The sequence below is a fragment of the Daldinia loculata genome, assembly GCF_022478755.1.
Source record: "Daldinia loculata strain CBS 113971 unplaced genomic scaffold F4817scaffold_43, whole genome shotgun sequence".
Classification (NCBI taxonomy): Eukaryota; Fungi; Ascomycota; class Sordariomycetes; order Xylariales; family Hypoxylaceae; genus Daldinia; species Daldinia loculata.
In genome coordinates, this window is record NW_026054897.1 from 159046 (window position 1) to 183063 (window position 24018).

General features: G+C 47.5%; 8 protein-coding genes and 1 non-coding gene across 9 annotated transcripts; 6 read left to right on the plus strand and 3 right to left on the minus strand.

Moving 5' to 3' along the window:
- Nucleotides 1-46: 46 nt before the first annotated feature.
- On the minus strand, nt 47-5436 carry F4817DRAFT_344839 (serine/threonine-protein kinase gcn2). The gene is made up of 5 exons (XM_049304196.1): nt 2940-5436; nt 2541-2879; nt 1491-2487; nt 1023-1429; nt 47-962 (listed from the first exon to the last, which is right to left on the minus strand). Exons 1-5 carry the CDS (start codon nt 5262-5264, stop codon nt 237-239), a joined length of 4794 nt encoding a protein of 1597 aa, XP_049156799.1. The 5' UTR covers nt 5265-5436; the 3' UTR covers nt 47-236.
- A 3057-nt stretch (nt 5437-8493) lies between these two features.
- On the plus strand, nt 8494-9580 carry F4817DRAFT_344841 (UreF-domain-containing protein). The gene has a single exon (XM_049304197.1). The coding sequence runs from the start codon at nt 8577-8579 to the stop codon at nt 9504-9506; it is 930 nt and encodes a 309-aa protein (XP_049156800.1). The 5' UTR covers nt 8494-8576; the 3' UTR covers nt 9507-9580.
- Nucleotides 9581-10904, minus strand: F4817DRAFT_344843 (uncharacterized protein). Its single transcript, XM_049304198.1, has one exon. It carries the CDS (start codon nt 10856-10858, stop codon nt 9698-9700), a length of 1161 nt encoding a protein of 386 aa, XP_049156801.1. The 5' UTR covers nt 10859-10904; the 3' UTR covers nt 9581-9697.
- A 291-nt stretch (nt 10905-11195) lies between these two features.
- Nucleotides 11196-13121, plus strand: F4817DRAFT_344844 (acyl-CoA dehydrogenase NM domain-like protein). Its single transcript, XM_049304199.1, has 4 exons — nt 11196-11444; nt 11503-11579; nt 11635-12061; nt 12113-13121. Exons 1-4 carry the CDS (start codon nt 11421-11423, stop codon nt 12935-12937), a joined length of 1353 nt encoding a protein of 450 aa, XP_049156802.1. The 5' UTR covers nt 11196-11420; the 3' UTR covers nt 12938-13121.
- Nucleotides 13122-14694: 1573 nt separating this feature from the next.
- Nucleotides 14695-15766, plus strand: F4817DRAFT_193511 (uncharacterized protein). The gene has a single exon (XM_049298484.1). The coding sequence runs from the start codon at nt 14802-14804 to the stop codon at nt 15561-15563; it is 762 nt and encodes a 253-aa protein (XP_049156803.1). The 5' UTR covers nt 14695-14801; the 3' UTR covers nt 15564-15766.
- Nucleotides 15767-17963: 2197 nt separating this feature from the next.
- Nucleotides 17964-19207, plus strand: F4817DRAFT_344853 (uncharacterized protein). Its single transcript, XM_049304200.1, has 3 exons — nt 17964-18556; nt 18692-18778; nt 18852-19207. Exons 1-3 carry the CDS (start codon nt 18414-18416, stop codon nt 18964-18966), a joined length of 345 nt encoding a protein of 114 aa, XP_049156804.1. The 5' UTR covers nt 17964-18413; the 3' UTR covers nt 18967-19207.
- Nucleotides 19208-20954, minus strand: F4817DRAFT_344856 (P-loop containing nucleoside triphosphate hydrolase protein). The gene is made up of 6 exons (XM_049304201.1): nt 20693-20954; nt 20609-20637; nt 20532-20546; nt 20452-20476; nt 19961-20392; nt 19208-19830 (listed from the first exon to the last, which is right to left on the minus strand). The coding sequence occupies exons 1-6, from the start codon at nt 20719-20721 to the stop codon at nt 19245-19247; spliced, it is 1116 nt and encodes a 371-aa protein (XP_049156805.1). The 5' UTR covers nt 20722-20954; the 3' UTR covers nt 19208-19244.
- A 557-nt stretch (nt 20955-21511) lies between these two features.
- Nucleotides 21512-21582, plus strand: F4817DRAFT_t120. The gene has a single exon. It is a non-coding gene; the product is annotated as a tRNA-Gly (tRNA).
- A 291-nt stretch (nt 21583-21873) lies between these two features.
- Nucleotides 21874-23880, plus strand: F4817DRAFT_344860 (SET domain-containing protein). Its single transcript, XM_049304202.1, has 4 exons — nt 21874-23066; nt 23122-23147; nt 23222-23310; nt 23360-23880. Exons 1-4 carry the CDS (start codon nt 22326-22328, stop codon nt 23764-23766), a joined length of 1263 nt encoding a protein of 420 aa, XP_049156806.1. The 5' UTR covers nt 21874-22325; the 3' UTR covers nt 23767-23880.
- The last annotated feature ends 138 nt before the right edge of the window (nt 23881-24018 follow it).

Sequence of the window (24018 nt, forward strand, 5' to 3'; positions counted from 1 at the left end):
GACACGAAGGAAGCATTAAATAAATACCTTGGGCAAGCTTTGAAAGTTATAAGGAGCAGAAGTAATCAATTCCCTAGGGTATCTACACGTAGCCAAGCCTCCCCCTCCCCTATAAATAATAGTCATCCTATCGTGCTATCATTAATGCCTAGGCGCATCATCCATACACCCATACATACCTAGGTAGAGGTAGGTAGGTAGGTAGGTACTTATCCACAACACCACCACCACCACATTCACGCCCCAAGATCGTAGTAAATACACTTAGTCGTCCTAAAATTATACACAAACGCATGACGACTAGCCCCATCCGTGTTCTCCCACTCGGCGCGCCACGCCAGCAGCATCTCGTGGATCTCGCGGAGATACCTGCGCTCGTTCTTCTCGACGGACTGCTCGGCCCTACGCCAGCTCTCGGCTTCCGACAGCGACGTCTCCTGTATCAGGTCCAGGATCACGTCCGACGTCTCGACGGCTGCGATCGGGCCCTCGAGGAATGTCTGCAGTAGGCCGGCGGCGTTGGCCTGCGCTTGCTCGATTACTACCAGGCGGTTGAATTTCTTGGACTTGGTGCCGGCGACTAGCACGCTGACTTCCTGGTTCGGGTTCGCGGACACGGTGCCGCTTTGGGCGACGGGGGCTGTGCTGCCGGTGGCGTCGGATTGCTTTGTGGTTCCGCGCTCGCGTTGCGCGGCGCGTAGCCAGGGGAGGAGTTGGGATGTTGAGATCTCGGCGTCGGGGACGTCCTTGCGATCCATTGTCCTGACTTTTAGTACATTGTCCTGCTTTATAATGACAATCCATGAATACGTCTCATCGCGATTCCTCGACGTGAGTTCTTCCGGGGACCGGGAATCCCGGGCTAGCTCGGCGCTGATGTCGTGAGACCACAGCATCGAGAGGATTTCGATGCCCGCCGTACGGAGAGTTTGGGCGTCAAAACTGGCTACCAGTACATCGCACTAGGAGATTGTTAGGTAGTGTCGAGATATGGTATACAATAATATTGGCGTTGGACTTACTCTCTTAGTGTTAAAGATTCCTGATGTTTCTTCCTCGGGCTTCTTTAAGAATTTCCCACCGGATTTCGGTAGCCGTGCTAGCTTTTCCCATGCCAAGCTGAAACCAACTGCGTGTGGCCCTTCGCCTATCTTTGGCCGATGTGCTTTGATTAAACTATCATAACGACCGCCAGCGGCAAATACATCTTTGAACTTTTTATCATATAGGCACTGGAATAGCATTCCGCCCGAGAAGAAGTTCTCTTTAATGCTGCTTAGGGGGTTGATGTAAATTTTCGCATGGACGCCGAGGCGTTTCGTATACTCGACTACATCTTTCAAATGGGCAAGGGTCGGTTGTAATTTCTCATACATCCGACTTCCTTCGAAGATTGCCTTGAGCTTAGCGAACGCTTTCGCTGGGGTATCTAGCCTTTTGTTAATTTTCCACTTGAACTCTTCATTGGGGTTTGGGGGTTAGACGCTTACCTCGGAAATCAAATCGTCGGAGATCTTCAATACTAGTTACAGATATTCCAATCATAGGTGAACGAAGCTCCGCCCGAATCTTTTGAAAGGTGTAAGAGTGGATGTTCAGCTTACTGAGAGATTCAGCCGCCAGTTGCCTTGCGGTCAAATCCACGTTACAAAAGTCAAATATAAGCTGTAGTAAGTCAGAATGGCCGAGATGGAAGCACATTGGTGATGTCGAGGGGAACGCGTTTATGATCTCGTCTAGCACTTTGATAACCTCGGCTTCCTTCAAAGCCAGATCTAAAGTGTCTGTAGAGACAATGTCAAAATCAACTTCGCCAACCATGAGAGGCTGTCCGCCGTTCCGTCTATCCCGGTAAACATTACCGAAGGTGAAAGATTTCCGAACTTTCGAGATATTGGTATGTTTGGCCAATGCTCTAGCATTTCCAAGCATCAGGTCGAATGGCAGCTGGACTACCGTGCCGTTCTGATCCAATAGTTGAACGATATCCTGATTCGGAGAGTAATGCGGAGAGCGGGGATAGAGCGAACTGCGAGGTGTTTCGACTGCGCCATGACGGCGGAACACCGATACCAATTCTTCCTTAACCGCACTTTGATGTAGTAACTCCGCCGCCGTAGGATTAGGTGTCGTCATATCCCACGCGTAATCTTTCGTAGGCTCTAGGGGTGCCGAAAATAGAGCCGAAACGACTTTTGGATAATAAGGAGAAGCAGAACTGGTAAGACTCGCAAGCGCCCTCCGTGTCGTCTCATTCTCCATTTGGATAGGCAACTTCCCACTTCGTAGCAACTCAAGGCTACTCGGACGCTCTTTCACGTCGTGCGTGACCAGAGATAGTACAATATCTGATTTTACTTTATCACCTGGCTGAAAATCGTCGGGAAGAAGAGAAGAGGTTCCTAGTTTTCCTAACTTGTCCGCTCTCTCCATACCCAGGATCGGATGATAACACATTTCGAAGAATATGATCCCAAGAGAATACATCTTGAACTAAGTCAGAAAAGAAGGCTAGAGGGTAGAGTGATAGGGTGACTTACGTCAACTTTTGAGGTGTACGAACCCCCGCCCGTCCTTCGGACTTCAGGGGCAACATAATAGGATGTTCCAATGCTTCTTGTTAAATCGCCTGTATCCAAGCTACCAGCGGCTGATTTATCGACAGCAAAATTACCGGCGGTAGCCAACCCAAAGTCGCCAATTTTAACATTATTGACCCCGTCAGGACCAAGGCCTATGAAGACGTTTTCTGGTTTAAGATCACGATGAACTATATTCAGGCCGTGGATATGAACTAAACCCTCCAAAATCTGGCGAAACAATCGCCAGACCTCCTCGGCTTCCTTCCAGAGGTTCCTCTGGATAAGATCCCGGAGCGTCTTACCTATGAGGTTAGTAGTCTACAACCAGCTAATAGGTGGTAAGATGAAAAAGCTTACCCTTTTATCACAATACTCCATGGATATATACATTACAATCTTGTAATGTCTTTGGCTACTCTTAATTCTTGTAGGCGAAGGCATGGAATCATGTATTTCGGAGTCCACATCTGACTCGTCGTCATCATCTTCGTCTTCCTCTGTTTCTTCATCGTCCTCGACTTCTGAGTCATCGTAGCCAAATTCTATATTGGGATGACTCGAAGATATGAAGTCCAAACCACCAGTACTAGTGGCGAATTGGATATCAATGCCTTGAGAAGCGGTACCCTTAGAATCAGTGTTGGCATCTTCAGTTGATGTATCTCCTTCAGAATCCGGCACGTCGGGTATTTCTTCCAACCAAGTGTTATAGTATCTCACGACTGCTGGGTGACTTAGCTGAGAAAGTAGCCTAACCTCTTTCAATATCTCAGTAAGGCTTGACTGGGAACGTTGGGTAATCTTCTTTATGGCATAAATTTGGCCATCGAGCTTTTTCCGCGCCTTAACAACTTCACCAAACCCTCCCTTACCTAGCCGTGCTTCTTCAACAAAGTCTTCCTTATACCTTGAAAAGGCCGCCCCGCGAACAGAGGAGTCACGCCTTAATCGTGTAGGCAAGGCCTGTGTCAACGAGCCAAGAGACTGCGAAGGGGAGAAAACAGCAGAGGTATCGTCGATAATGATAGGGGCATCAGTTGCTAAAAACTCACTGGAGCTCAACTCAAATGCACGAGGACGCTTCTTAGGATCAAGTTTGAAAAATCTAGCCACTAATTCGTGCAATGATCTAGATAGAGAGAGCGATTCCATTAGAGCAGCTGGAGACTGATATTTCTGAAATACATCTAGGCCAAATATCATTTGTAAGAAAACGACGCCTAGGTCCCAGATATCAGTTTTTTGGGTAAATTGCGGTCGTGAGCTCCCAGCGACCTCTGGCGGCAACCAGTAAGTAGACCTTGCTGCATTTGCCGACGAATTCTTTTGAGACCTATGGGAGAGATTGTGCATTTCTCTCTGATATGCCGCATCTGAAAGCTTTGGAATGACATCACCAGTTGGCTCTCTAAATAGGAGTATGTTACCGGGATGGATGTCTTGGTGGGTAATTCCATGACTGTGCAAATAGCCCAAAGCGTCGAGAAGGTCTGCAGTCCACGAACGAACCTTTCCAACATCAAGTCTTCCTGCAAGATCTAACAGCTCACCAAGTGGACCCTTATCTGCTAGCGGAGTTAAAAGTCGAGCGGTCCAAGTCATTGACACCGACTCGGTCTTTCCGTGGTCTCGGTCGATCCGGAAATTCAAGAGCTCAAGAACGTTGCGATGTGATAACTTCTTGGCCGACTCTAACTCCCCTTCGAGAACTTGTAACTGCTTCTTGAATTGAGAGGATTCCTTAGAAGTCGATCGTAATTCGAATTCTTTAAGAGCCAAACTTGGTCCGTTTCGTTCGCCAGAAATCTCTGGCCAGACGAGATACGTGGTTGCTACTTGCCCCTTTCTAAACTCGCTTCTTCCAGTGACGATGTTGAAAAGAAAAACATTACCAGCAGCATCGGTAGCCTCGCATGTCTGGTCGAACTCAACTTTACCGGCTTCCAGGATACGGGAATCTTGGGTGTGACTTGAAGCAGTTAGAGTTTTGTTTCTCTTTTTAGATTCCTTGATTTTCGTTCGTTGCCGGTCTACCTCCTTCTGTATCATATCTTGCATCACTCTTTCTTCTTCTTTCATTGCGTCTTGTCTTTTACGATCCTCCTCTTCCTGCTGCTCTCGAGCTTGCCTTGCTAATTCGGCCTCATGAGCTGCTCTCTCTTCCTCTAATGAGGGCAATTCCAGTCCTTGAGCCTTGGCCTGAGCAGCATCTTCGAGGATATCTTGGAGGCCTTGTGCTAACTCATGTATCATAGGTTCTGGCTGTTCAAGTGTAATTAAGGACTTGGGCTTCGTCTCGATGAATTTTTGCAGCTTAAACACAGTAGACTCTTTTAGACTTCCCTCATCCTTAAGACTAAGCAATGGCACTGACTTCGGATACGTAGCTGTAAGCACAACACTTAGAGTAACAGCCACTTCTTCGTCAGACAAAGCCCTAACACGAATGTCAAAGGACGGCTCGGACTTCATCCACGCACTATGAGCAGCTTTGTGCTCGATATAGTCGTCGCCATAGATGGCCTGGAGAACCATGATTTCTTCATTTTGAACGTCAGTATACGGCGTCTTATGGCCTACGTCCGGGCTGGCGGACTTCAGTCCGGGGTAGTTTGAGTCATTGTTGGTTTTGGTGGTGAGCTGCTGGGGCCCTTTCCATGGAGCAGTTGACTTCCAAGCCATTTTGATATTTCAGTATCATTCGTGAGTGATAGAAACGAACGAATGAAGACTCATACAGCCGGAGCTGTATGTTGTCTACTGAACTCTGGCCATCTTACAGCAATACTTATAATATAAAAATTCGGTATATCAATGATTGATAGATGATTGATAGCGGTGTAACAAGTCTAAGTCGAGGCTGAGATTCACTGATGGTGGGGTGAAATTCATACGTGTAACCGGCCTATGAGTCCCACGTGCTATGTAGCTAGGTACATCCTAGCCTTGATTATAGGTACATGTACATCTGTATATATTTTAGTGGGTACATCAAGCAAACATACACCTCAAGTACCATAATCTTATGTAAGCTTATCTTAGCAGTGCATCAGCATTCAGTCGTACATGAAAGTTTAGAGCTTAAAAAGAAGAGAAAGTTTCAATGAACAAAAAGCTGTGACTAATTTATATGGCTTATGTATATGCACGCAGCACAGGTACCTGCTGAACTTACATAGCTGGCTTAAGTTGGATTTTAAGCACATGTGCTAGCGTGTTAGCGCATTAGCGTATCAGGTGGATCAATTGAAGTACCTACGGCGTCGGATGCGTTGCCCCAGATCTGCGGGCTGGCAAAGTAAACATATAACCAACATATAACCTTTCTTCATACTAAAATTCACGTCGACTTCAATTCTACACTCCCACAAGCACCTATTAAATCTCTGGCGCCAACGATTAAAATCCTTTCGCATCGAGCAAAATGCTCGGGTGGGCTCTCAAAAAAGGGTTCCAAGGCGCCACCGGGGCGAAGGACGCGTCCGGTGGTAATGGTAAGACGCCTTGTAGCTACTATATTGTTGACACCCGCTAATTTCCTATTTCCTATAGAAGATACAACACAATTCGAGGCTCCAGATACACCCGCCCCTGTCTTTGCTGCTCGAGCATTCAGGAATGCCCTATTTGGAACATCTCGCTCCGAAACAACTAGCAGCAAATATACGAAGAATAAAAATGATAATTCAACACCTAATGACCTAACTTCCCCGACCAAGCAGTCCCCAAGCAAGCAACCGACGAGTATCCTTTTAACTCCGGGTACTGGAACTGCGCGTCGGAAACGTGTCTCATTTAATCATGATGTTAAAGCCGGTAGTGGCGGTGGTGGTCCTGATGCCAGTCCCCTTGCCTCAGCGCGTCTACGAAGGAAATCAACATTACAGCAGGCACTGGAGAATTCTCGCTCGGCAAGATCCAAAAAGCCCATCGAGAAAGAACAAGAGGACCCCCCTTCAAAGCCAGTTGACGACGAGTCCGAAGAAGAATGGGAAGATGATATTTGCGACCGTGATATAACAGTGGATCTTAACGAGCCACACTCAGAGTCAGGCAAATATTGGAAAGCGGAGTTTAACAAATACCGTGACGAGGCAATGGCCGATATCGAGCGTATGGTGAAGTTTAAGGCTCTAGCTAAGTCCTACGCCAAGCAGAAGGATACCGAGGCACTCGACCTGGCTCAAAAACTAAAAGATGAGCAACTAAAGGTAGCCGAGATGGAGGAGAAGATTGCTACTATGTCCTCCCAGGCCACAGATAAGAGGAGACGTGGCAGTGGCCGCGAGGACGCCACTCTAGAGAAGGATTTAGAGAAGCAGACTGCCCTTGCTACACGCTATCGAGATCAAGTGAAAGAACTCGAAGCTCTCATTCAGGAACACAAAAGCGAATCCAATTCTAACCAGTCCGACCGCCGGCGTATCGATACGTCACCTAGGACTGAAAATACACTTCTCGAGGTCAACCGAGAACTAAGACGAGCGCGATCCGAGTTAAGGCAGATGGATAAGCTTCGCAAGGAAGTCAGCAAGCTCAAATCAGATCTAAGCGCAGCAGAGGAACGAGTGACAAAACTACAAGATGAGCATGTCGACAGAGGATCTGCCGATTCTATGCAAGTAAAGAAGTTGGAGCATAAGCTACAGGCAGCTAAGGAAGAGTCGCACCAAAAGGATCGTGAGATTCGACAGCTGAAGAAGGATTACGAATCCCTAAAGAACGACGCCAAATCTCGGACTGCCGAAGCTATACAGGTGTTGCAAGCGAAGAACGACAAGATTGCCGAGCTAGAGAGTACTATCAAGGCAATTGAGGTAGCGAATCCCTCGATTAAGGCGACCCGAGCTCTAAAGTTGGGCATCGAGTCGCTCAATAAACCCTCCAAATACGAGAGTGACAACCCTGTACGCAATCTCAAACGTTCAGCCTCAGTTGAGGACGTCACTCTTGATATGACTCAAAGATCTCTACTAGGACATAAGGGGGAGTTTGACGATACACCCAAACCGATCAAACGCAACACTTTCCTCCCCCCTGACTGGTCGAGCGGTTTTAAGGACATTAAGAACCAACTGCGAAATGACAAGAAGGATCAAGTGGAAATCAACAAGCGTGAGAAAGACTTAGATATTACCCCGCCTCGTTCCATTACAAAACCCAAGGCTTCACTATCAACATTCGACTCCGGGAGAGCCATGTCCAATATTCTCTCAAACAGAATGAATCAGTCGACAACGAGGGATACGATGACTTCGAGAGAGCTACTCGATCAAAAGCTTGCTGAGGCACGTGCTGCTCGTGCAGCCCGCACGGATCGTGTAGACCGTGTAGATCGTGTAGACCGCGATGTTGAGATGCGTGGCTCTTTAGAGAGACCAACATCACGTCGTTCAAGACCTAAGTCGTATAACGGGCGTTCCTTTTCCTCGGGCAGCGAAGGGCTTGGTTATGATCTCGTCCAGGACAAATTCGCCCGTCTCGGAGGTCCCGAGGCCGAACACACTTCGGGGAATACTTCTAGATGTACCCTGCCTGCCGACCGACAAGCTGCGGCTCGAGCTCGCTTGGAGCAAAAGAAGCTCGAGAGACAGCGGAACGGTGGTGGTCGCGACAAGGAGAACATCAAACCATGAGGCTAAATCTCATGTGACGCTGGACGAAGACTTGAATGACAGGTACAAGCATATGGCACGGTTGAAAACAAAACTTGGGGGTATAATATGGCATGGCATGGCATTGCATTGCAGGAGTTTAGTAATTCTTTTGGCGTTTTCCCCCTGCCTCGTATTGGCACAGGTACGGGATTGTTCAGGTTTAGGTCGAGGAGTTAAGTTAGGTGGAGATACCAGCCGAGAGATAAGGCTTTTGTAAGATTAAAGATTGCCATGAACTTCAATGCTAATGGGAATGGATTAAGATATTTTTTTTAAGTTACCCCCTTACTACCTACCTATCTTAAGTGATGAGTAAATCTCTTCTAATAATGCCATTATGGATTCAACCTTGAACAATGAATCCCAGGAGGTACTCGAAAATGAAATCGCAGACTTAGAACTCCGCCTCCAAAGAGCCAAACATCGCCTAGCGAAATCAGATACCGCGAATATTAAAAAACCATCTCTTTCCTACCCGTCATCACAATCCGCACACCACTACCTCCTCCTACTCTCAGACTCGGCCCTCCCACTAGGATCCTTCGCCTTCAGCTCCGGACTAGAATCATACCTAGCACACACGCGGCGCGGACCCCGCCCCGGCGGCCCCTCATTCTCCACCTCGGCGTCTGCGTCGGCGTCTCCGTTCTCGTCTTTCCTCCCGCTGTCCATATCCTCCTACGCCAGCACCGCTCTACCCTTCACACTCGCCGCCCACCGCGATCCAACACCGGATACAGTCGCCGACCTAGACGACGCGCTAGACGCGGCCATCGTGTGTGCTGTCGGTCGCCGCGCTTCCGTCCAGCAGGGCCGCGCGCTCTTGGCTATTTGGGAGAAAAGTATTGCTGCGGCTGCGGATCCGCGTGGGGTGCTGGTGCCGTATGCGGAGGTGTTGCGTGCCGGTACGGCTGGTGGTGGTGGTGGTGGTGATGGTAATGAAGTACTACCGCCTCCTGCGTCGGCGCACCTGGCGCCTCTTTTCGGCGCCGTGGCTAGTTTATGCGGGCTTAGCTTACGACAGACGGCGTATGTGTTCATGCTAAGTCACGTCAAGGCGCTTGTCTCGGCCGCCGTCCGAGCCGGGCTGTTTGGCCCGTACCAGGCGCAGCGGATTCTCGCGGGTGGCGAGGTGCAGAGCTTGCTGACGGAAGTGATTGCGCGGGAGTGGGATACGGCGGTTGAAGAGGCGGGGCAGAGCGTGCCGGTGATGGATTTGTGGATTGGACGGCATGAGTTGTTGTATTCTAGGATATTCAATAGCTGATGAGTGTTAGGCAAGGGAGATATAGGAAATGGTTACGGTTGAGGGTGTGTGATTATGACAATTTGAGGGCGCTTTGGGCGCTGGTTGGTATCTATTAAGTACGGAATGGTAGTGTATGGTATGGTATTATATACAATTTGGCATGTGTCTGCTTGCTCCTACAAGGCAATGTGATCTATCCATGTGAAGCCTTATTCGTCGTCTTCGCTATCGCTTCCGTATGCTACTAACGGTCCCGACGATGCTACTGCCTTGGCTTTCGGAGCCGTGGAGACCTTCGACGTCTTCAGTGCTGCTAATGTGCTGCTTGAGAAGATTCCCCCTTCCTGTTCTGCGGGCTGTTGTCGCCCCCCGATTATTGCCTCAATGCCACCACCGGCTTGGCCATTTTCTATCATTAATCGTTGCTCTTGCTCAAGTTCGTAGCCTTGTCGCCCGGCTGGATTAACCGCCTGCGCGCCACGGGCGAAGTACACATCGTCGGGTGCCTCGTATCCTTCTAAGCCAAAGCTACTCTCGATCTTCCGCCGTTTCCTTGCCTCCGGGTCTCGACCTTCGATCTCAGCCACGAACGCCTCCGGCAACGCCCTTCGAATAGCTTCGGCAGCCTGTTCCTCGATGCGTCTTGCCTCTCTTGCCTGTGCCATGGGATTTGGGTCTGATGTGGCCCACCGCACGTTTAGAATCTCCTCGTGGTCTAGAGACTGATGTGCCATTGCCTCCTTTGCAAATTGGGCATTGGCCTCGTTGGTATATGTGATAAAAGCCACGCCGCGGGTGTTTAGCACGCGTATACGCTCGACCTGACCCCATTCGGCGAAATGGCGAGCAACAATTTCCTCGATATCATCAGTAACGTGTATCCTTCCGACGTAGATTGTGCGGTTTTGACGCATAAAACTACCCACGCCACCCATGTCATCACGGTAATCGGAATGCTTGTCGCGACCGAAGCAGTCGACGTTGGGGTTGAATAGGTCGTGGATGCCCGGAAGTCGGTGTAGGTACTCGCAATCCTGGCCTTTGGGACAGATGCCACGCGCGAAGAAAAGACAGAAGTAAGAGCCGGGCACCTTATCGGCGCGTGTGTAGCCGCTGTCCTTGGCGATGTTACAACGTCCCTTAGCGTGGGTCTTGGAGAGGTACTTATCCTCACGGTCACCGCCTGACCACTTGTTGTACCATATGTTGAAGATTGTACCGGTTTGCGGTGGAGGTTCGGATGTTATGAAGGAGGAATCGACTTGCGGTCGCGCGGGACGTTTCTTGCGAATAATCTTTTTGACCTTTTTAGGTGCCGCTACGGCTACCTCTGTAGATGGCGTCTGATCGGGTTCCCTTTCTTCTGACATGATGGATAGTGTTGGTTGATGGAGGTTTGGAGGTCAGGCTGAAAATGATTCGAGTTATGATGCAAGGCTGTAAATTGATTGACTGGAAATGTTTTCTTGAAAGGTTAGTATTCGTTAGTCGCATTTCGGATAATGGGGCAAATCAATTATTCGTTAAAGGAGATTAATCTTAGCTTGATTTTCCCCGATTTCCCCAGATTACTCCAACAATATAAGCCTTATCGATAACTCGGCTGTTCCTCTTGGCTCCTGTCAGCTCTTGCAGCTAACTCTCAGATAGAAGCCGCTCTGCTGTTCCTGGTTTGATCCCATCCAATGGACGCTCGTAACAGCTTGAGGGTGCTACGCGGACCCCGCTAGGCGAGGCGCGTACCTCGGTTTATCGACGTGAAGCTAGTCTTTTATCATGCCATCACCTCGGAATAGGGAGCTTTCTCCAACTTCCATTCAGATATTTAAATTCATAGGTTCAACCATTTTCGGCCCACTTAGATATTTAAATATATCAAATTATTAAAGCGTCCAATTATTAATTGTACATAACCCAATTAATCTACACAACATGTCTGCCAGGATTCCTGATATTGTAAGAGAAGTTGACTACATATATTCAATGCAATGCTCAAGCTTACAAAAGCTCGTAGGTAAAACATCGCGTTAGCGAAAGGGCGAAGAAGACATTGGATATCGTCGCCAAGTTTGTTGAGGAAGAGTGCATACCGTGAGTCGTAAAACTCGCTCGCATTTGAAGTATCGCTGATAATTAAACCAACTAGAGCGGACCCAGTCGTAGACGCCCAGATCGGCGAAGGTTCTGCACGATGGGAAAGCCACCCTCCTATTATCGAAGAGCTAAAGGCAAAAGCGAAGAAGTTGGGGTTGTGGAACATGTTTTTACCCAAAGGCCACTATAAGGAATCACCAGGCTACACGAATTTGGAATATGGTCTGATGGCCGAGTGGCTGGGAAGGTCAAAGATAGCCTCCGAGGCTACCAACTGCGCAGCGCCAGACACAGGAAATATGGAGGTCTTGGCTAAGTACGGCAACGAAGCTCAGAAGGCCCAGTGGTTAAAGCCATTGATGGAGGGCGAGATCAGGTCAGCTTTTCTTATGACTGAGCCCGATGTCGCCTCATCAGATGCGACAAATATCCAGCTTAGCATAAAGAAGGAAGGGAATGAATATGTCCTGAATGGCTCTGTATGATTATCCTCTGTTTCTGTGCTATATGTCATACTAACGAATTTTTAGAAATGGTGGTCAAGTGGCGCCGGTGATCCCCGGTGTAAGATCTACATTGTGATGGGCAAGTCGGACCCCAACAACAAAGACCCCTACAAGCAACAGTCGGTTATACTTGTCCCGGCTAACACAAAGGGCATAACTATCCACCGCATGCTTAATGTCTACGGATATGACGATGCGCCTCACGGACACGGTCATATTTCTTTCCACAATGTGCGGGTCCCGGTGAGCAACCTAGTCCTCGGTGAGGGTCGTGGTTTCGAGATCATCCAGGGCCGTTTAGGACCAGGCCGCATTCACCACGCAATGCGCAGTATCGGCGCCGCCGAGCACGCGCTTGAGTGGATGTTGATGAGAATCAATGACCCTAAGAAGACCCCCTTCGGAAAGCAGTTGAGAGAGCATGGTGTTATCCTGGAATGGGTCGCCAAGTCGCGAATAGAAATTGATGCGGCACGATTAATCGTCCTCAACGCCGCCGTGAAGATGGATGACCTAGGCCCGAAAGCGACGTTGAAGGAGATCGCCCAGGCAAAGGTGCTCGTCCCGCAGACCGCATTGACAGTCATCGACCGCGCCGTCCAGGCATTCGGTGGAGCAGGCGTCAGCCAGGACACGCCTCTTGCGAATAGCTGGGCGCTTATCCGGACCTTGCGGCTGGCTGACGGGCCAGATGAGGTTCACCTGCAACAAATGGGCCGGAACGAGAATAAAAGGGGCAAGGAAGTCTCGCAGAAACTACTCTGGCAGAAGGAGAAAACGGAACAGCTGTTGAAGCAGAACAATCTGAAGCGGTTTCAACCCGGATCTAACATCAAACCGAGGTTATAAGATAATCACAGGCGCAACTTGATTTAGATGCTGCTGGTCATACTCAGACATCCATAATTTCATTATCAGTTGAGATGTCAAGAACGCTAGGTAGCGTAAATGTTATGCTTACAGCCAAAGAAAGCTTATATGTATATTATAGTCGTTCTATAAGTAGGTAGCTTACTATACCGCGTACCGAGTATATATTTGGTTCTTCTTAATTAGTGCCGTTATGATCTTTTGCTATGCCATAAAGTGAACCCTCTCATCATTGTCTCTATTTTCTCTATTGCTGACATGCATGTAACATAGACTAACATCATGCCCTAAATAGAATCTACTATTAGGTAGGTGTTTATTAGACCGTAAGAAACGCTTCGCCCCCAACCGTAAAGCGGAGCTTTGATTTGAATCAAAGCACTGCCAAAGAAAAAAGACTCCGATATTGGAGTGGCTCGTATGGGTATCCCTGACACTGTTCCGCCTGATGATCATTCAATCAAGAATTAATACGATGAGATAGGGGCAGGATCCCGGTTCCCCTTAATAATCGTGCTGCGGTTGGCTCGAGCTTACACACTAAGTAGGTGAGCTAAATGATAACCTTGGTTTGCTATGTGCTTTTATGCTTATTGCTTGAGATCTTCAATCAATAAAAATTTTCACCGAGATTTGAAACCCCTGTTCAAGAAATTAGACGCGTTGTCGTGAGTATGGAACCCTGAAGATACTGATATTAAACTGGTCTGATAACCCGACAACACCCATAACACAATATTCACCGTCTAATAATTCTCACATACAAAGGGGTTTTGAAACTATTCTGCACAATGGCGACTAGAAATCAGCCTCAGCGAATAACGATCCGAGAGCAAATTAAGCAGAAAACAGATGGTATCCTAGAGGAAACACCCTGGAACAAGCTCCCTAGAATCACAATTTATGATAAACAATATATCGCTAACGTATGGCTTCAAACGACTACCAACTCCAGTATCCTAGAGCATGGAGACTACCTAATTCCGATTGAGACGGAGGTCAAACATGGTGTCCACCGGGAAAAGAAAGGCATCAAGATATGGCTCTGTCATCACTGCGACAAGCTAGGTCGAATCAAGATCTTCAACGGCGCTTCCACGAATGGCCCAAAGGCCCATCTGGAAACTAAGGGGAGAAGTGGCCACGGCTTGGTCGTAGGGAGGCGTGGAGATAACTCAATCATTTTGAGTCCCCAGGCAAATCCTTTTGGTCGTGATGTTCTCCAACAAGTTCGACATCAAGGACTACAAGAAAAAGCTGAGATATACAAGGGTATGTTGCTCAGACTGATCGTCAAGCATGATATCCCACTCGATACTCTTACAAAAGAGACTTTCAAGAAGTTGGCTTGCTGTTTTGCAGGAGACTGGGTTGAGGGGTTGCTTCCTAACTCAATCTCTACTGTTCAATCTTGGCTACTTGATGCTTTCCAAGCAGGCCGCGCTGTCATTAAAGAACAGCTTCGAGTAGAAGCTCGGTCAAAGATTCACCTCTCTTTCGATACCTCGCTATCTCCTTACACGAATAAAAGTGTTCTCGCCGTCGTAGCACACTTTGTTGACAAGAACTGGAAACCAAGGGCGAGACTCATTGGACTTAAGAAGGTTGAAGGGGCTTATAGCCCTGAAAACATAGCTTATAGTCTCATAGGCATGGTTGAGGAGTACGGGATCCATGACCAGCTAGGCTTTTATGTCGCCAATCACCATACCAGTTAGTAAAAGCATCCGAGTCGCTCTATATTTTTTTTTTTTTTGGTAGCTAATCTTCTTTGATAGGAAATGACCGGGTCTTGTGTCTGCTACTACGGCATTACAACTCAGATCTTACTGAACAGGATGCAATGAAGCTCGTCGACCAAGTTCATGTGCGAAGCTGTGACCACGTCATCAATACTATCGCGACGAATTTTGTATACAAAATCAAAGACAACGAAAAGCATCGATCTATTGCCATTCCTAGCATTGAAAATGGCTATAGAATGAATAATTTTATTCGGGAAACTCCACTGCGACGGAAAGACTTTCGCGAAGAGGTGGTGCAAATAGATGGTATAAAAATGCTAGTAGGTAAGGATGCCGAAAGGGAATTGGACGAATTTCTCGACGAGGATGAGGAACTAGATACCGTCGGCTCTAACACGGGAGGTGATGAATGGCCCGACACATCTTCGAGGGGTATATGGGATATTGGGGAGGGGGAATTAGGAGTGCGCAACTCCAAGGTAGCCAAAGTTGAAGGGGACACATGCTGGAACGGTGTACTCAAAGGGGTTCAGAGTACCCTGACGTTTAAAGAGGCCATCGTCCGCTTTACTGATAAGTATCAGCCAGAAAGGAGGCAAATGAAAGGACGGATCAGTTTGAGTGAGAGGATCTGGCCACAGGACTGGGCGTGCCTAGAAGAGGTTGGAACTATTCTAAAAACGATTGACGACTACATGATTCCATATGTGGGTAATGTGGTGGACCTACCAACGGTGATGGCTCTACTATACGAACTTAAAGGTCATTTCCTCAAATACTATTCGATATTCGACCTTTCGGACTCTACTTTTGACTCAGAAGTTTGTTCCCACTCCATCAACCCCTCTGATCTTGGCTAATTTAATATTCACAGACTGACCCCGAGGATTGCTACTCCATTCTAACCCCCCAAGCTACCTCCCGACGATCTCTCCATACACCAATTCAATGTGGTATGAAACGAAAGAAATCGGTCGATGGACCACACGAAGAAGTCGCAGTTGATCTCGACACGCGACAGAGGAAGAAGACACGTACAGAGAGGAGGACCGATGTCGGGGAGCAGGGTAGAGAAGACATTCGCGATGGCTTGAGACGTGTAGATGACGTCTTACAGGAATATTGGGATATGTTCAATGGGATGCCGGCGTACTGGGCTGCTGTTGCCTTGGACCCTGGCAAACGCCTCAAGGGACTTCGAACACGCGACCCCCAGTTAGCCAAGGAAGTCAAAGAAAAAGTCCTGGCTTACTGGAGAAGCCATTACGCTGATCCTGCAACCCTTGCCAAAGCCAACGCCGAAGCGGTAGCGTCATCCTCGCAACTACATAGTCCGAAAAGGTTTGCCTGGCTGGCACACTATGACAGCTTTGATTCGGACCCAGAGGATGAAGACGAGTTTGAACGCTACCTGAACATGGAAAAGACTGGATTCAAGCGCGGCCAAGAGCCTCTTGTATGGTGGAGGGATCACCAAAACGAATTTCCACGCCTGCATCAATTTGCTCTTGACATTCTTTCGGTTCCAAGTACGTCTATGAAGAGCAAGCGCATCTTGAAGCAATCGGAACTAGCAATGCATGAGCCTCGACGGATGAAGTCTGATGTGTTGGAGATTACCCAGTGCCTGAAATATTGGGTGGAAGAGGTAGAGGAGTTAGGTTAGGAGTATATAGAAGATGAGGTTATGGTTTATAGACAAGTGAGTTCGTTTTATTAAATAGTTTAATCCGTTCTTAAAGGGATCCTGAGAATTCTTTGACTTGACTTGACTTGACTTGACTTGGGTACTTGTTAAGATAGTCACGTGCTACAGCGAAAAGAACTTATACCCATACTTTTGGTTCTGAATAGTTATGTTTTCTATTAGAACAGAATGATTGCTCTAAACCTATTGGCAACTCTATTCTTATGACTACCTGATTGTGTGGTCTCTTCAAGGCCAACGAAGACATGCCGTTGACATTTAGCAGGTACTCTAAGGTATATACGCGCAAAAATATATGATTATAATCGTGTTAATCAGAACCTGTATCCAATACCAATTGGCAAGCAAGCCATAACCTCTTCACCAGACGCCATGCACTTTACCTTCACCCAAGAGGTTTTCAAGTCGTACGACGCCCTGAGTCCCTAGGGGCAAGTTAGTAAGATAGCTTGAATATTGGATTGCGGATATGATCCAAAGTAAACACGTACTCTGACAAGCCCCGTAAATTCGTCGAAAGACTCGAGAAGCTGTTCTAGGCAGAGCACCGATTAGATACCAAGAAAAATTCGGTATCCATGCTCTCCATGAGGCAGAGGGTCTCTACATCAGACGCCTCATTCTTCTTCTTCGCTAGGTGCTGCGTTTTCGGCTACCCATTTTGGGAAGTCGTGACGGAGAATGAAGACACAAGTTCATGGTCAAGACATAGTGCAAGACTGGAGTATTGCCGAATTCGCTTTCGTCGCGGTTGTTGGCGATAGCAGTTGACAGTATTACCAAAGTTGGAGGGTATCCAAGAAGTCTCAAGTTTCCATTTTTAATAGTGACATAGTGACATAGTGTTAGGGGCCACAAGTTAGGAAGAAGTAATTTGTGATTGTTAGACGCGTTGCTGTCTGTTGTTTGTAGATGTTGGAGTTGAGCGCTCGCATTGATCTGATGTTCTTTGGTATTGTAGAACTGGTCTTGTGTTATGGATGCGTTGTTGATTCTAAAAGAAAAAGGATTCTAAAAGAAAAAGACTACGGGACCTCGTCTGTTTATATATTCAGACCTAAGACCTCGTTCCTGCCCTCGATGTCTTGATCGTGACTGCCTTGATACCTGGCAAGTGACTCACGACTGCTCGCAGCTGCCCACAACTGTAGTCCGTTCTGATGACGTGGACCACCTGCCAACAGGTATGTTACGAGTTGCATCATAGAAAGTAGCAATTAAAGTCGCCATGCCCGGATCAAGGTATTTTTGGTTGGACCTTGGCCGATTTGTTATTGTAAGGATTTCTTGGGTAGTCCGTTGCTAATAACGGTGTTTCCGTGGGTAGGAAATTAAGTGAATGAGTCATAAAAGTCATATTGTTAAATCATGACTTTAGTACGTTGTCCGGAATGTTTCGTTGCTAGGATGATGAAGCATAGATGACTTGGCGCGGAGAGTTGTTGATGAGATAATGTTTGACGTAGTTGTGGCAGCTGTGGAGAATGTTTACAGTAAATCAGCCCCACATGTGCATAGAAGCATTAAGGAATTTCAACAGTGTACTTCGTACATTGTACCCAGTCACAAAGCTGCAACCACTATGGGAAGCTGTCCGGCAGCTAAGAGCAGTGACCAGGGATCCCAGCTGTTGCCGGGCCAACTCTCTTTATTTTCTTCCCGGCAGGTCCACAGTTGAACTTTTTCTAGACCACGCCCCGCCTGACTTCTTCATCTTTCACATGCACACTCTTTCATAAAAGACTTTGTCGCATTCCCTTGATTACCTCACAAATCTTTCTACATTTCCACAGCACATCCTCAAACAATTGCAACCGAAACATCCAACGGTCACGATTACAAGTACGACACGCGCTACTCAATCTTGCTACCTCTACAGCCTCATTGATTAGCTTCAACAAACATCTTCGTTGTTCCTAGTTCTCGCCTACGTCTTCGTCCTTCGCAATCTTACAATCTGAAACCTCTAAAAACTTTCAGCAAATAACTCGATCTCGACATAATGGGTGCTCCTCTAGCTACCAAGGACGTCAACGCCTCGGTCCAGACCCAGGACGCGGCCGCCATGGATAACGGCAAGCCTAACAGCGCCCAGACCTTGGAATACCATCGCCAGGTCCTGCATTCCAAGATGGAGGAAGAGAAGTACGGAGCCAACGTCACCAACACAGCCACCTCCACCTCCGTAACCGTCACTGTCACCAGCGTCGACGCGGCTATCCCTTGCGCTATGAACCCTCAGTACCGTCGCATTGCTAACTCGGATACCACCAATGGCAGACAGCAGGAATACGTCTCTCCGTCGGACAACATCATGAGCCCCTGCACCGCCAAGCTCAGCGCCTTCAAGGGACGAGTCGTCAGCAAGTAAGTTTTACAGTCCTTGTCATATCCCGTCTCCTTGGCGATATCCGGTATACTAATTATTACTTCTACGTAGGGCCAAGCCCAAGTCTCTCTTCGCCCAAACGTCCGCTAAGAAGTTCGATGGCAAAGATATCTTCGGCGGCTCCAAGACCGTCCTATCCCAGGCTGGACCCCAATCTGGAATCTAGCTGCCAGCTAGCTACCTGGTTCCCCTCGGTTTACGGGACGGCGGCGTTACGGATCACTCTTGTAATAAATGGCTTTGCTTTAGGATGGTACAGAGACCTCACCACGGCGTTGGTGAAAGGGTACTATAGGGTATTCAGGGGTAATTCTAGGACGGGAGAGTACGACGATACCCATTCTTTGATGGGCGGACATCATCAATGATTCATGAATAATTCACTGCCTTATTTTTCTTATGCTTTACGTATAATTGCGTGACGCGATTGATTATGCTATTATACTATGCCTTATAACCACTGACTATGTATACCACGTCCTCGTCGGCCACTACATGTCCCAGACCAACCCTCTGCGGGATATGTCTAGCACTTGCGCCCCATACCAAAGCATACTTGTACGTATCCTTCAAGGTCCGGTGGATTCGGTCGCAGACGTCTTCGATAGTAGCGTTGCTGCGCACAATGAGCGCTTCGCTGAAGTCAGGATCGATACCTTTCCGCTTCGTGTAGATTCTGATCAATCGCAATTCCTTCCAACACCGGTCTACCACGTCTTGAATGCCCAGGTCTAACTCGCAACTCATGACGACGGTCTGCGGCTCGCGCGCTAACTTATCCAGGAAATCGAGGGAAACACTGTCTATCTTGTTGTATACATAAAGACATTTTATGTACTTGCGATGGTCTTTCATGATGACATCGATCAGGTCGTCGACTGTCGCCTCATCGTCTCGAATCAGGACTTCGCAATTTAACATCTTGTAGTCTCGCAAGATGTTGAACACCATCTTTTCGTCCAGGTTCTTCGGGGATGACTGGAAGTTGATCTTCATGCCGCCGGCTTTCTTGGCCTTTAGATATATGTTCCTATTTTTTTTTTTAATCAGTATTTCGTACTACAAAACAGGGGTAGGAAAGCCCAGGCCAAAAGCTTTCACTCTAGTTCTAAGAGCAGTGCAAAGATTTTGGCCTGGACCCTTGTAGTCCATGAACTTACGGTGGCTCCCTATTTAATCGAATCCCGACAGCTTCCAGCTCGGCCTCTAGCAGGGCCCTTTGCTCCGCCCTCTTCGTCGCATCGAGGACCATAAGGATGAGATCACTCGTCTTGGCGGCCGAGATCACTTGTCGTCCTCTACCCTTGCCTTCCGCAGCGCCCTCGATGATTCCCGGCAGATCGAGCAGTTGGATTTCCGCGCCGCCGTACTCGAGCACACCGGGGATAGCTGTAAGGGTTGTGAAGGCGTATGAGGCAACTTCGGACTTCGTTTTAGTCACCTTCGATAAGAACGTCGATTTACCGACGGATGGAAACCCGACCAGCGCTATTCGCGCGTCGCCGCTCTTGCTGACATCGAATCCCGCGCCGCCTCCTCCACCTGCTCCTGGACCGGGCTCGAGGAGTTGCGCTCTTAGACGTGCGAGCTTTCTGAAGAGGCGCATGGTTAGATTATCTCCCCTAATGACCTTAGGTGAGCGGAACTGTACCCTTTTAGAAGTCCAAGGTGGTATTCTGGTAACTAGCGTTAGCACCCAATTCAGTATAAGGGTAATAGTAGTAGTCTCACCTGTTGCCTTGTTCTCTATATACCGATTAATAAGTTAGAATATAGACTATGCGACAGACATAATGATGCGCCCTTACTCTGCGTCCTTTTCATCTCATCCTCAATCCTATATAAAGTAAGTAAACGAGGGCTCACTGCAGGGAATATGCCGATAAGCTCACTCCTTGATCTTTTCCGTTATGTTCACCATCTTGACGGCTTTAGATCCTAAGGACCTAGTCTATGAATGGGTACAGTCTATAATCGTAAGTCCGGAAGTCGTTTATCGACAGACAACGCCTAATTTCTAAATCTAGGGTCGCAGGTATAGACAAATTCCCTTCGCAGAATTAAAACGAGCAAAGTTTCGTGGCTAACAAGAGACAGGCCTGACAGATATTATATATAAAGAATGTTAAAGTCGCGATTCTAGTCCGTGTAGAGTCTCACCACCCCACTTCGAGCGGCAGAATTTCAACGTGGGGTTCTTTAGCAAAGTATTATTTCTTCACCGCCTACCTTATTACCGCTTATACCCAGGTATTCCTAAGTCACTCATTATCCATATTCGTACTTCACTTTCCAATAGTAAGCGTAGACATTGATTTATGAAAATATGACTTTGAATACGAATGCTAATGATAGGAAAACTATATGATGTAAACTTCGTATTTGATTTCGTTTGTTAAATTAAAGATATACAAACAGTATCTACCCGGTACGTATCCGGGACTAAACGACGATAGGTACAAATGGCTCTTTAAACCATCTAAAGATACATGACCTATGAACAAATTTAATACAAAATATGATATGTTCGAGTAAACTTGATTTAGTATATGAAAATCCCCTAGGCATCAAGCAGTCGGCTTCATATGATACAGTAGAATTTGTACCGGGCATTTCTTATTTGTAGTGCTTGTTATTAGCATACCAAGCTCACATATATAATAGCTACTTACAAACCTTCAATCACAACCGGAACAAAGAATCTCCGTGTGGCATCAGTGGTTTAGTGGTAAAATCCATCGTTGCCATCGATGGGCCCCGCGTTCGATTCGCGGCTGATGCATCTTGACTTTTTGCAACCTCATTTTGGAGATTGATTGAGAAATATTTTTGTTTATTGACCAAGATGTTTGGAACGTCGAGATCATGTCTATGTAGTATGTGACTACCCAGAGGTATTTACCGGTTAAACAGCAATGCCCGAGTTTACGAGGGGTTATTGTGTCGAATTTTTTCCATGGCCCAAATAGGAAAGTAACTCAATGGGCAGTATATGGCACGTGCGCAATTATGTAAACTCGGGCATATTGTGCAGCCCGCAGGGCTGCCTCCAGTATTCTATACCTTAATCCGACTCTGCTGTAGTTCCTATACATATCAGGTGTAAGATTGTGAGACTGCGCCTCGACGATGCTACTTCTTTCTCACCCGCAATTTACGGAGCAGTCAAATCAGAAAGACATCATAATTCAATGTCACGGCGGCAAGGACATATATAATCAGACCCGTTGAAAATAGGCGATCATCCCCATATCTAAAATCGCCGCTCCTTGCGCGCTCAGCGATCTACACTTTGCCATTCCGGCTAATTCGTATTTCGCCTTGGCTACCTTCACTCTCGCTCGCACCTTATTCAGAGACGCAATAAGATGTTTTGATGTTACAAGCTGTTAACATTAGATGTCATGACTGCTTACAAAGAATGTTTACTCGTGAAAATGATGTGGTGTTCGCTTATGCTGCTCGATCCGAGCAATTTCATTACCTACCAACCTTATCGCTAACACCACTGCTTAAGACGTGGTTATGAGGTGTTATATGCTGATTCTGGCCCTCTGGCTGGGGAATATTGTTGCCGAGCCTCAGCCAAGCGATATACCGGACTGGCTTAAGAACTACAACTTCAATCCTCCTGGGGAATGCAATTCTGATCCTGCGGGTCCGTTGAACCCTCGGGAAACAGATTTAATGTGTCCTCTCCTTGTTGATGATGAGACCGCATTTGAAAGACGTTCATGGCTTCCCTGGACATATCCTCCAGTATGCGCGGAGCCTGAGAAACCGGGGGACTCTAAGTTGTGCGTGTTCACTTATATCAACCTCAGAGGAGAGGTAGGAATCAGTCTCGTCACCACGCCGGAGATTGCTGCCGGTGGTGTTGGCATTCTCGGAGACCCGGACCCGATATGGGAGAACTGGGCGAGAGGCCGTCCACTTGTTGTATCCGGTCCGCCTCCATACGAGGTCAGGGATCTAGAGGACAAGGGCATGGGAGTTATTGCGAACCGTACGATTCGTAAGGATGAGGTCGTGCTGCTGAGATATCCGGTTATCCTTCGGATAATGGACTATAGGCCATGGAGAACCCAAGACGTGATGAAATTGCTTCATCGAGCTGCCGTTCAACTACCCCAAAAAGAGGCAATGCAGATGCTGAAGTTGGCTCATTCTAAAGGAGGCTACATCGTTGAGGACATTGTCAATACAAATTCATTTGGTGTTATGTTAAATGGTGCGGACCATTCGGGTTTATATCTTGATGTGTCGGTAAGTAAGAAGACATGAATCTCATGTGAGCATTACTAACTGACATCATTGACAGAGACTAAACCATGCTTGTAAACCAAAGTAAGCCCCCCTTACCCCTTCCCCAATAGGATACCTACTAGGAGTAAGGGCACTGCCGCTAACATTGTTCTTAGCATGTACAGTCGGTTCTCATCGACTACACTAGGAATGGAAGTTGTGGCGTATAGGGATATTAAGCCAGGCGAAGAACTAACATTTAGCTGTAAGTACTCTTGACATAAACCTGAACACAGCATCTAACGTAAGGACAGACCTGCCGTTGAATCTCCTATCGGAACAACGCCAAACTCTTATCAAGGAATGGGGCTTCAACTGCACGTGCTCACTGTGCACCTCCCCAGAAGCCTCAGCAGCTTCAGACCGTCATCGAAGTCGCCTACAAGAACTACTAGCAGAGCTAGATCTCCCCGAGATACGGAAGCGTGCGGCTGTCAGTAAGAGAGTCGATGAGATACTGGACTTGTGCGAGAAAGAGTCGCTGGAGGCTCAAGTCGGCGACTTTTATACCATCGTCGCGGAGGTCTACTCTGGTATGGGCGATGTGGATGTGGCGAGAAAATACGCTAGGCTGGCGATTAAGGAGCTGACGCATTATGCTGGGTATGATCATGAGCGTACTAGGAGTGCTATTGCTTTCTTGGGGATTTTGAATGGATAAGAGGATGTATAAAGGATGTGTGACATGTTAAAGAATGGATTGCTCCTTAGGTAGGTAACTAATAGAGACTAGAATCGAACTCCTCTATATTAATATGATCACTTCATTTACGAGGCTAGGTCCCGGCTTGTTCAATACTCCTATATATAGCTAGGTGTCACTATTTTCGGAAGACGCTGTGGAACAGTTAGCCAAGATTCGTTCTGGCCTCCGGTCTCTCACTGGATGCCGGATCTGACTGGTACAACCCAA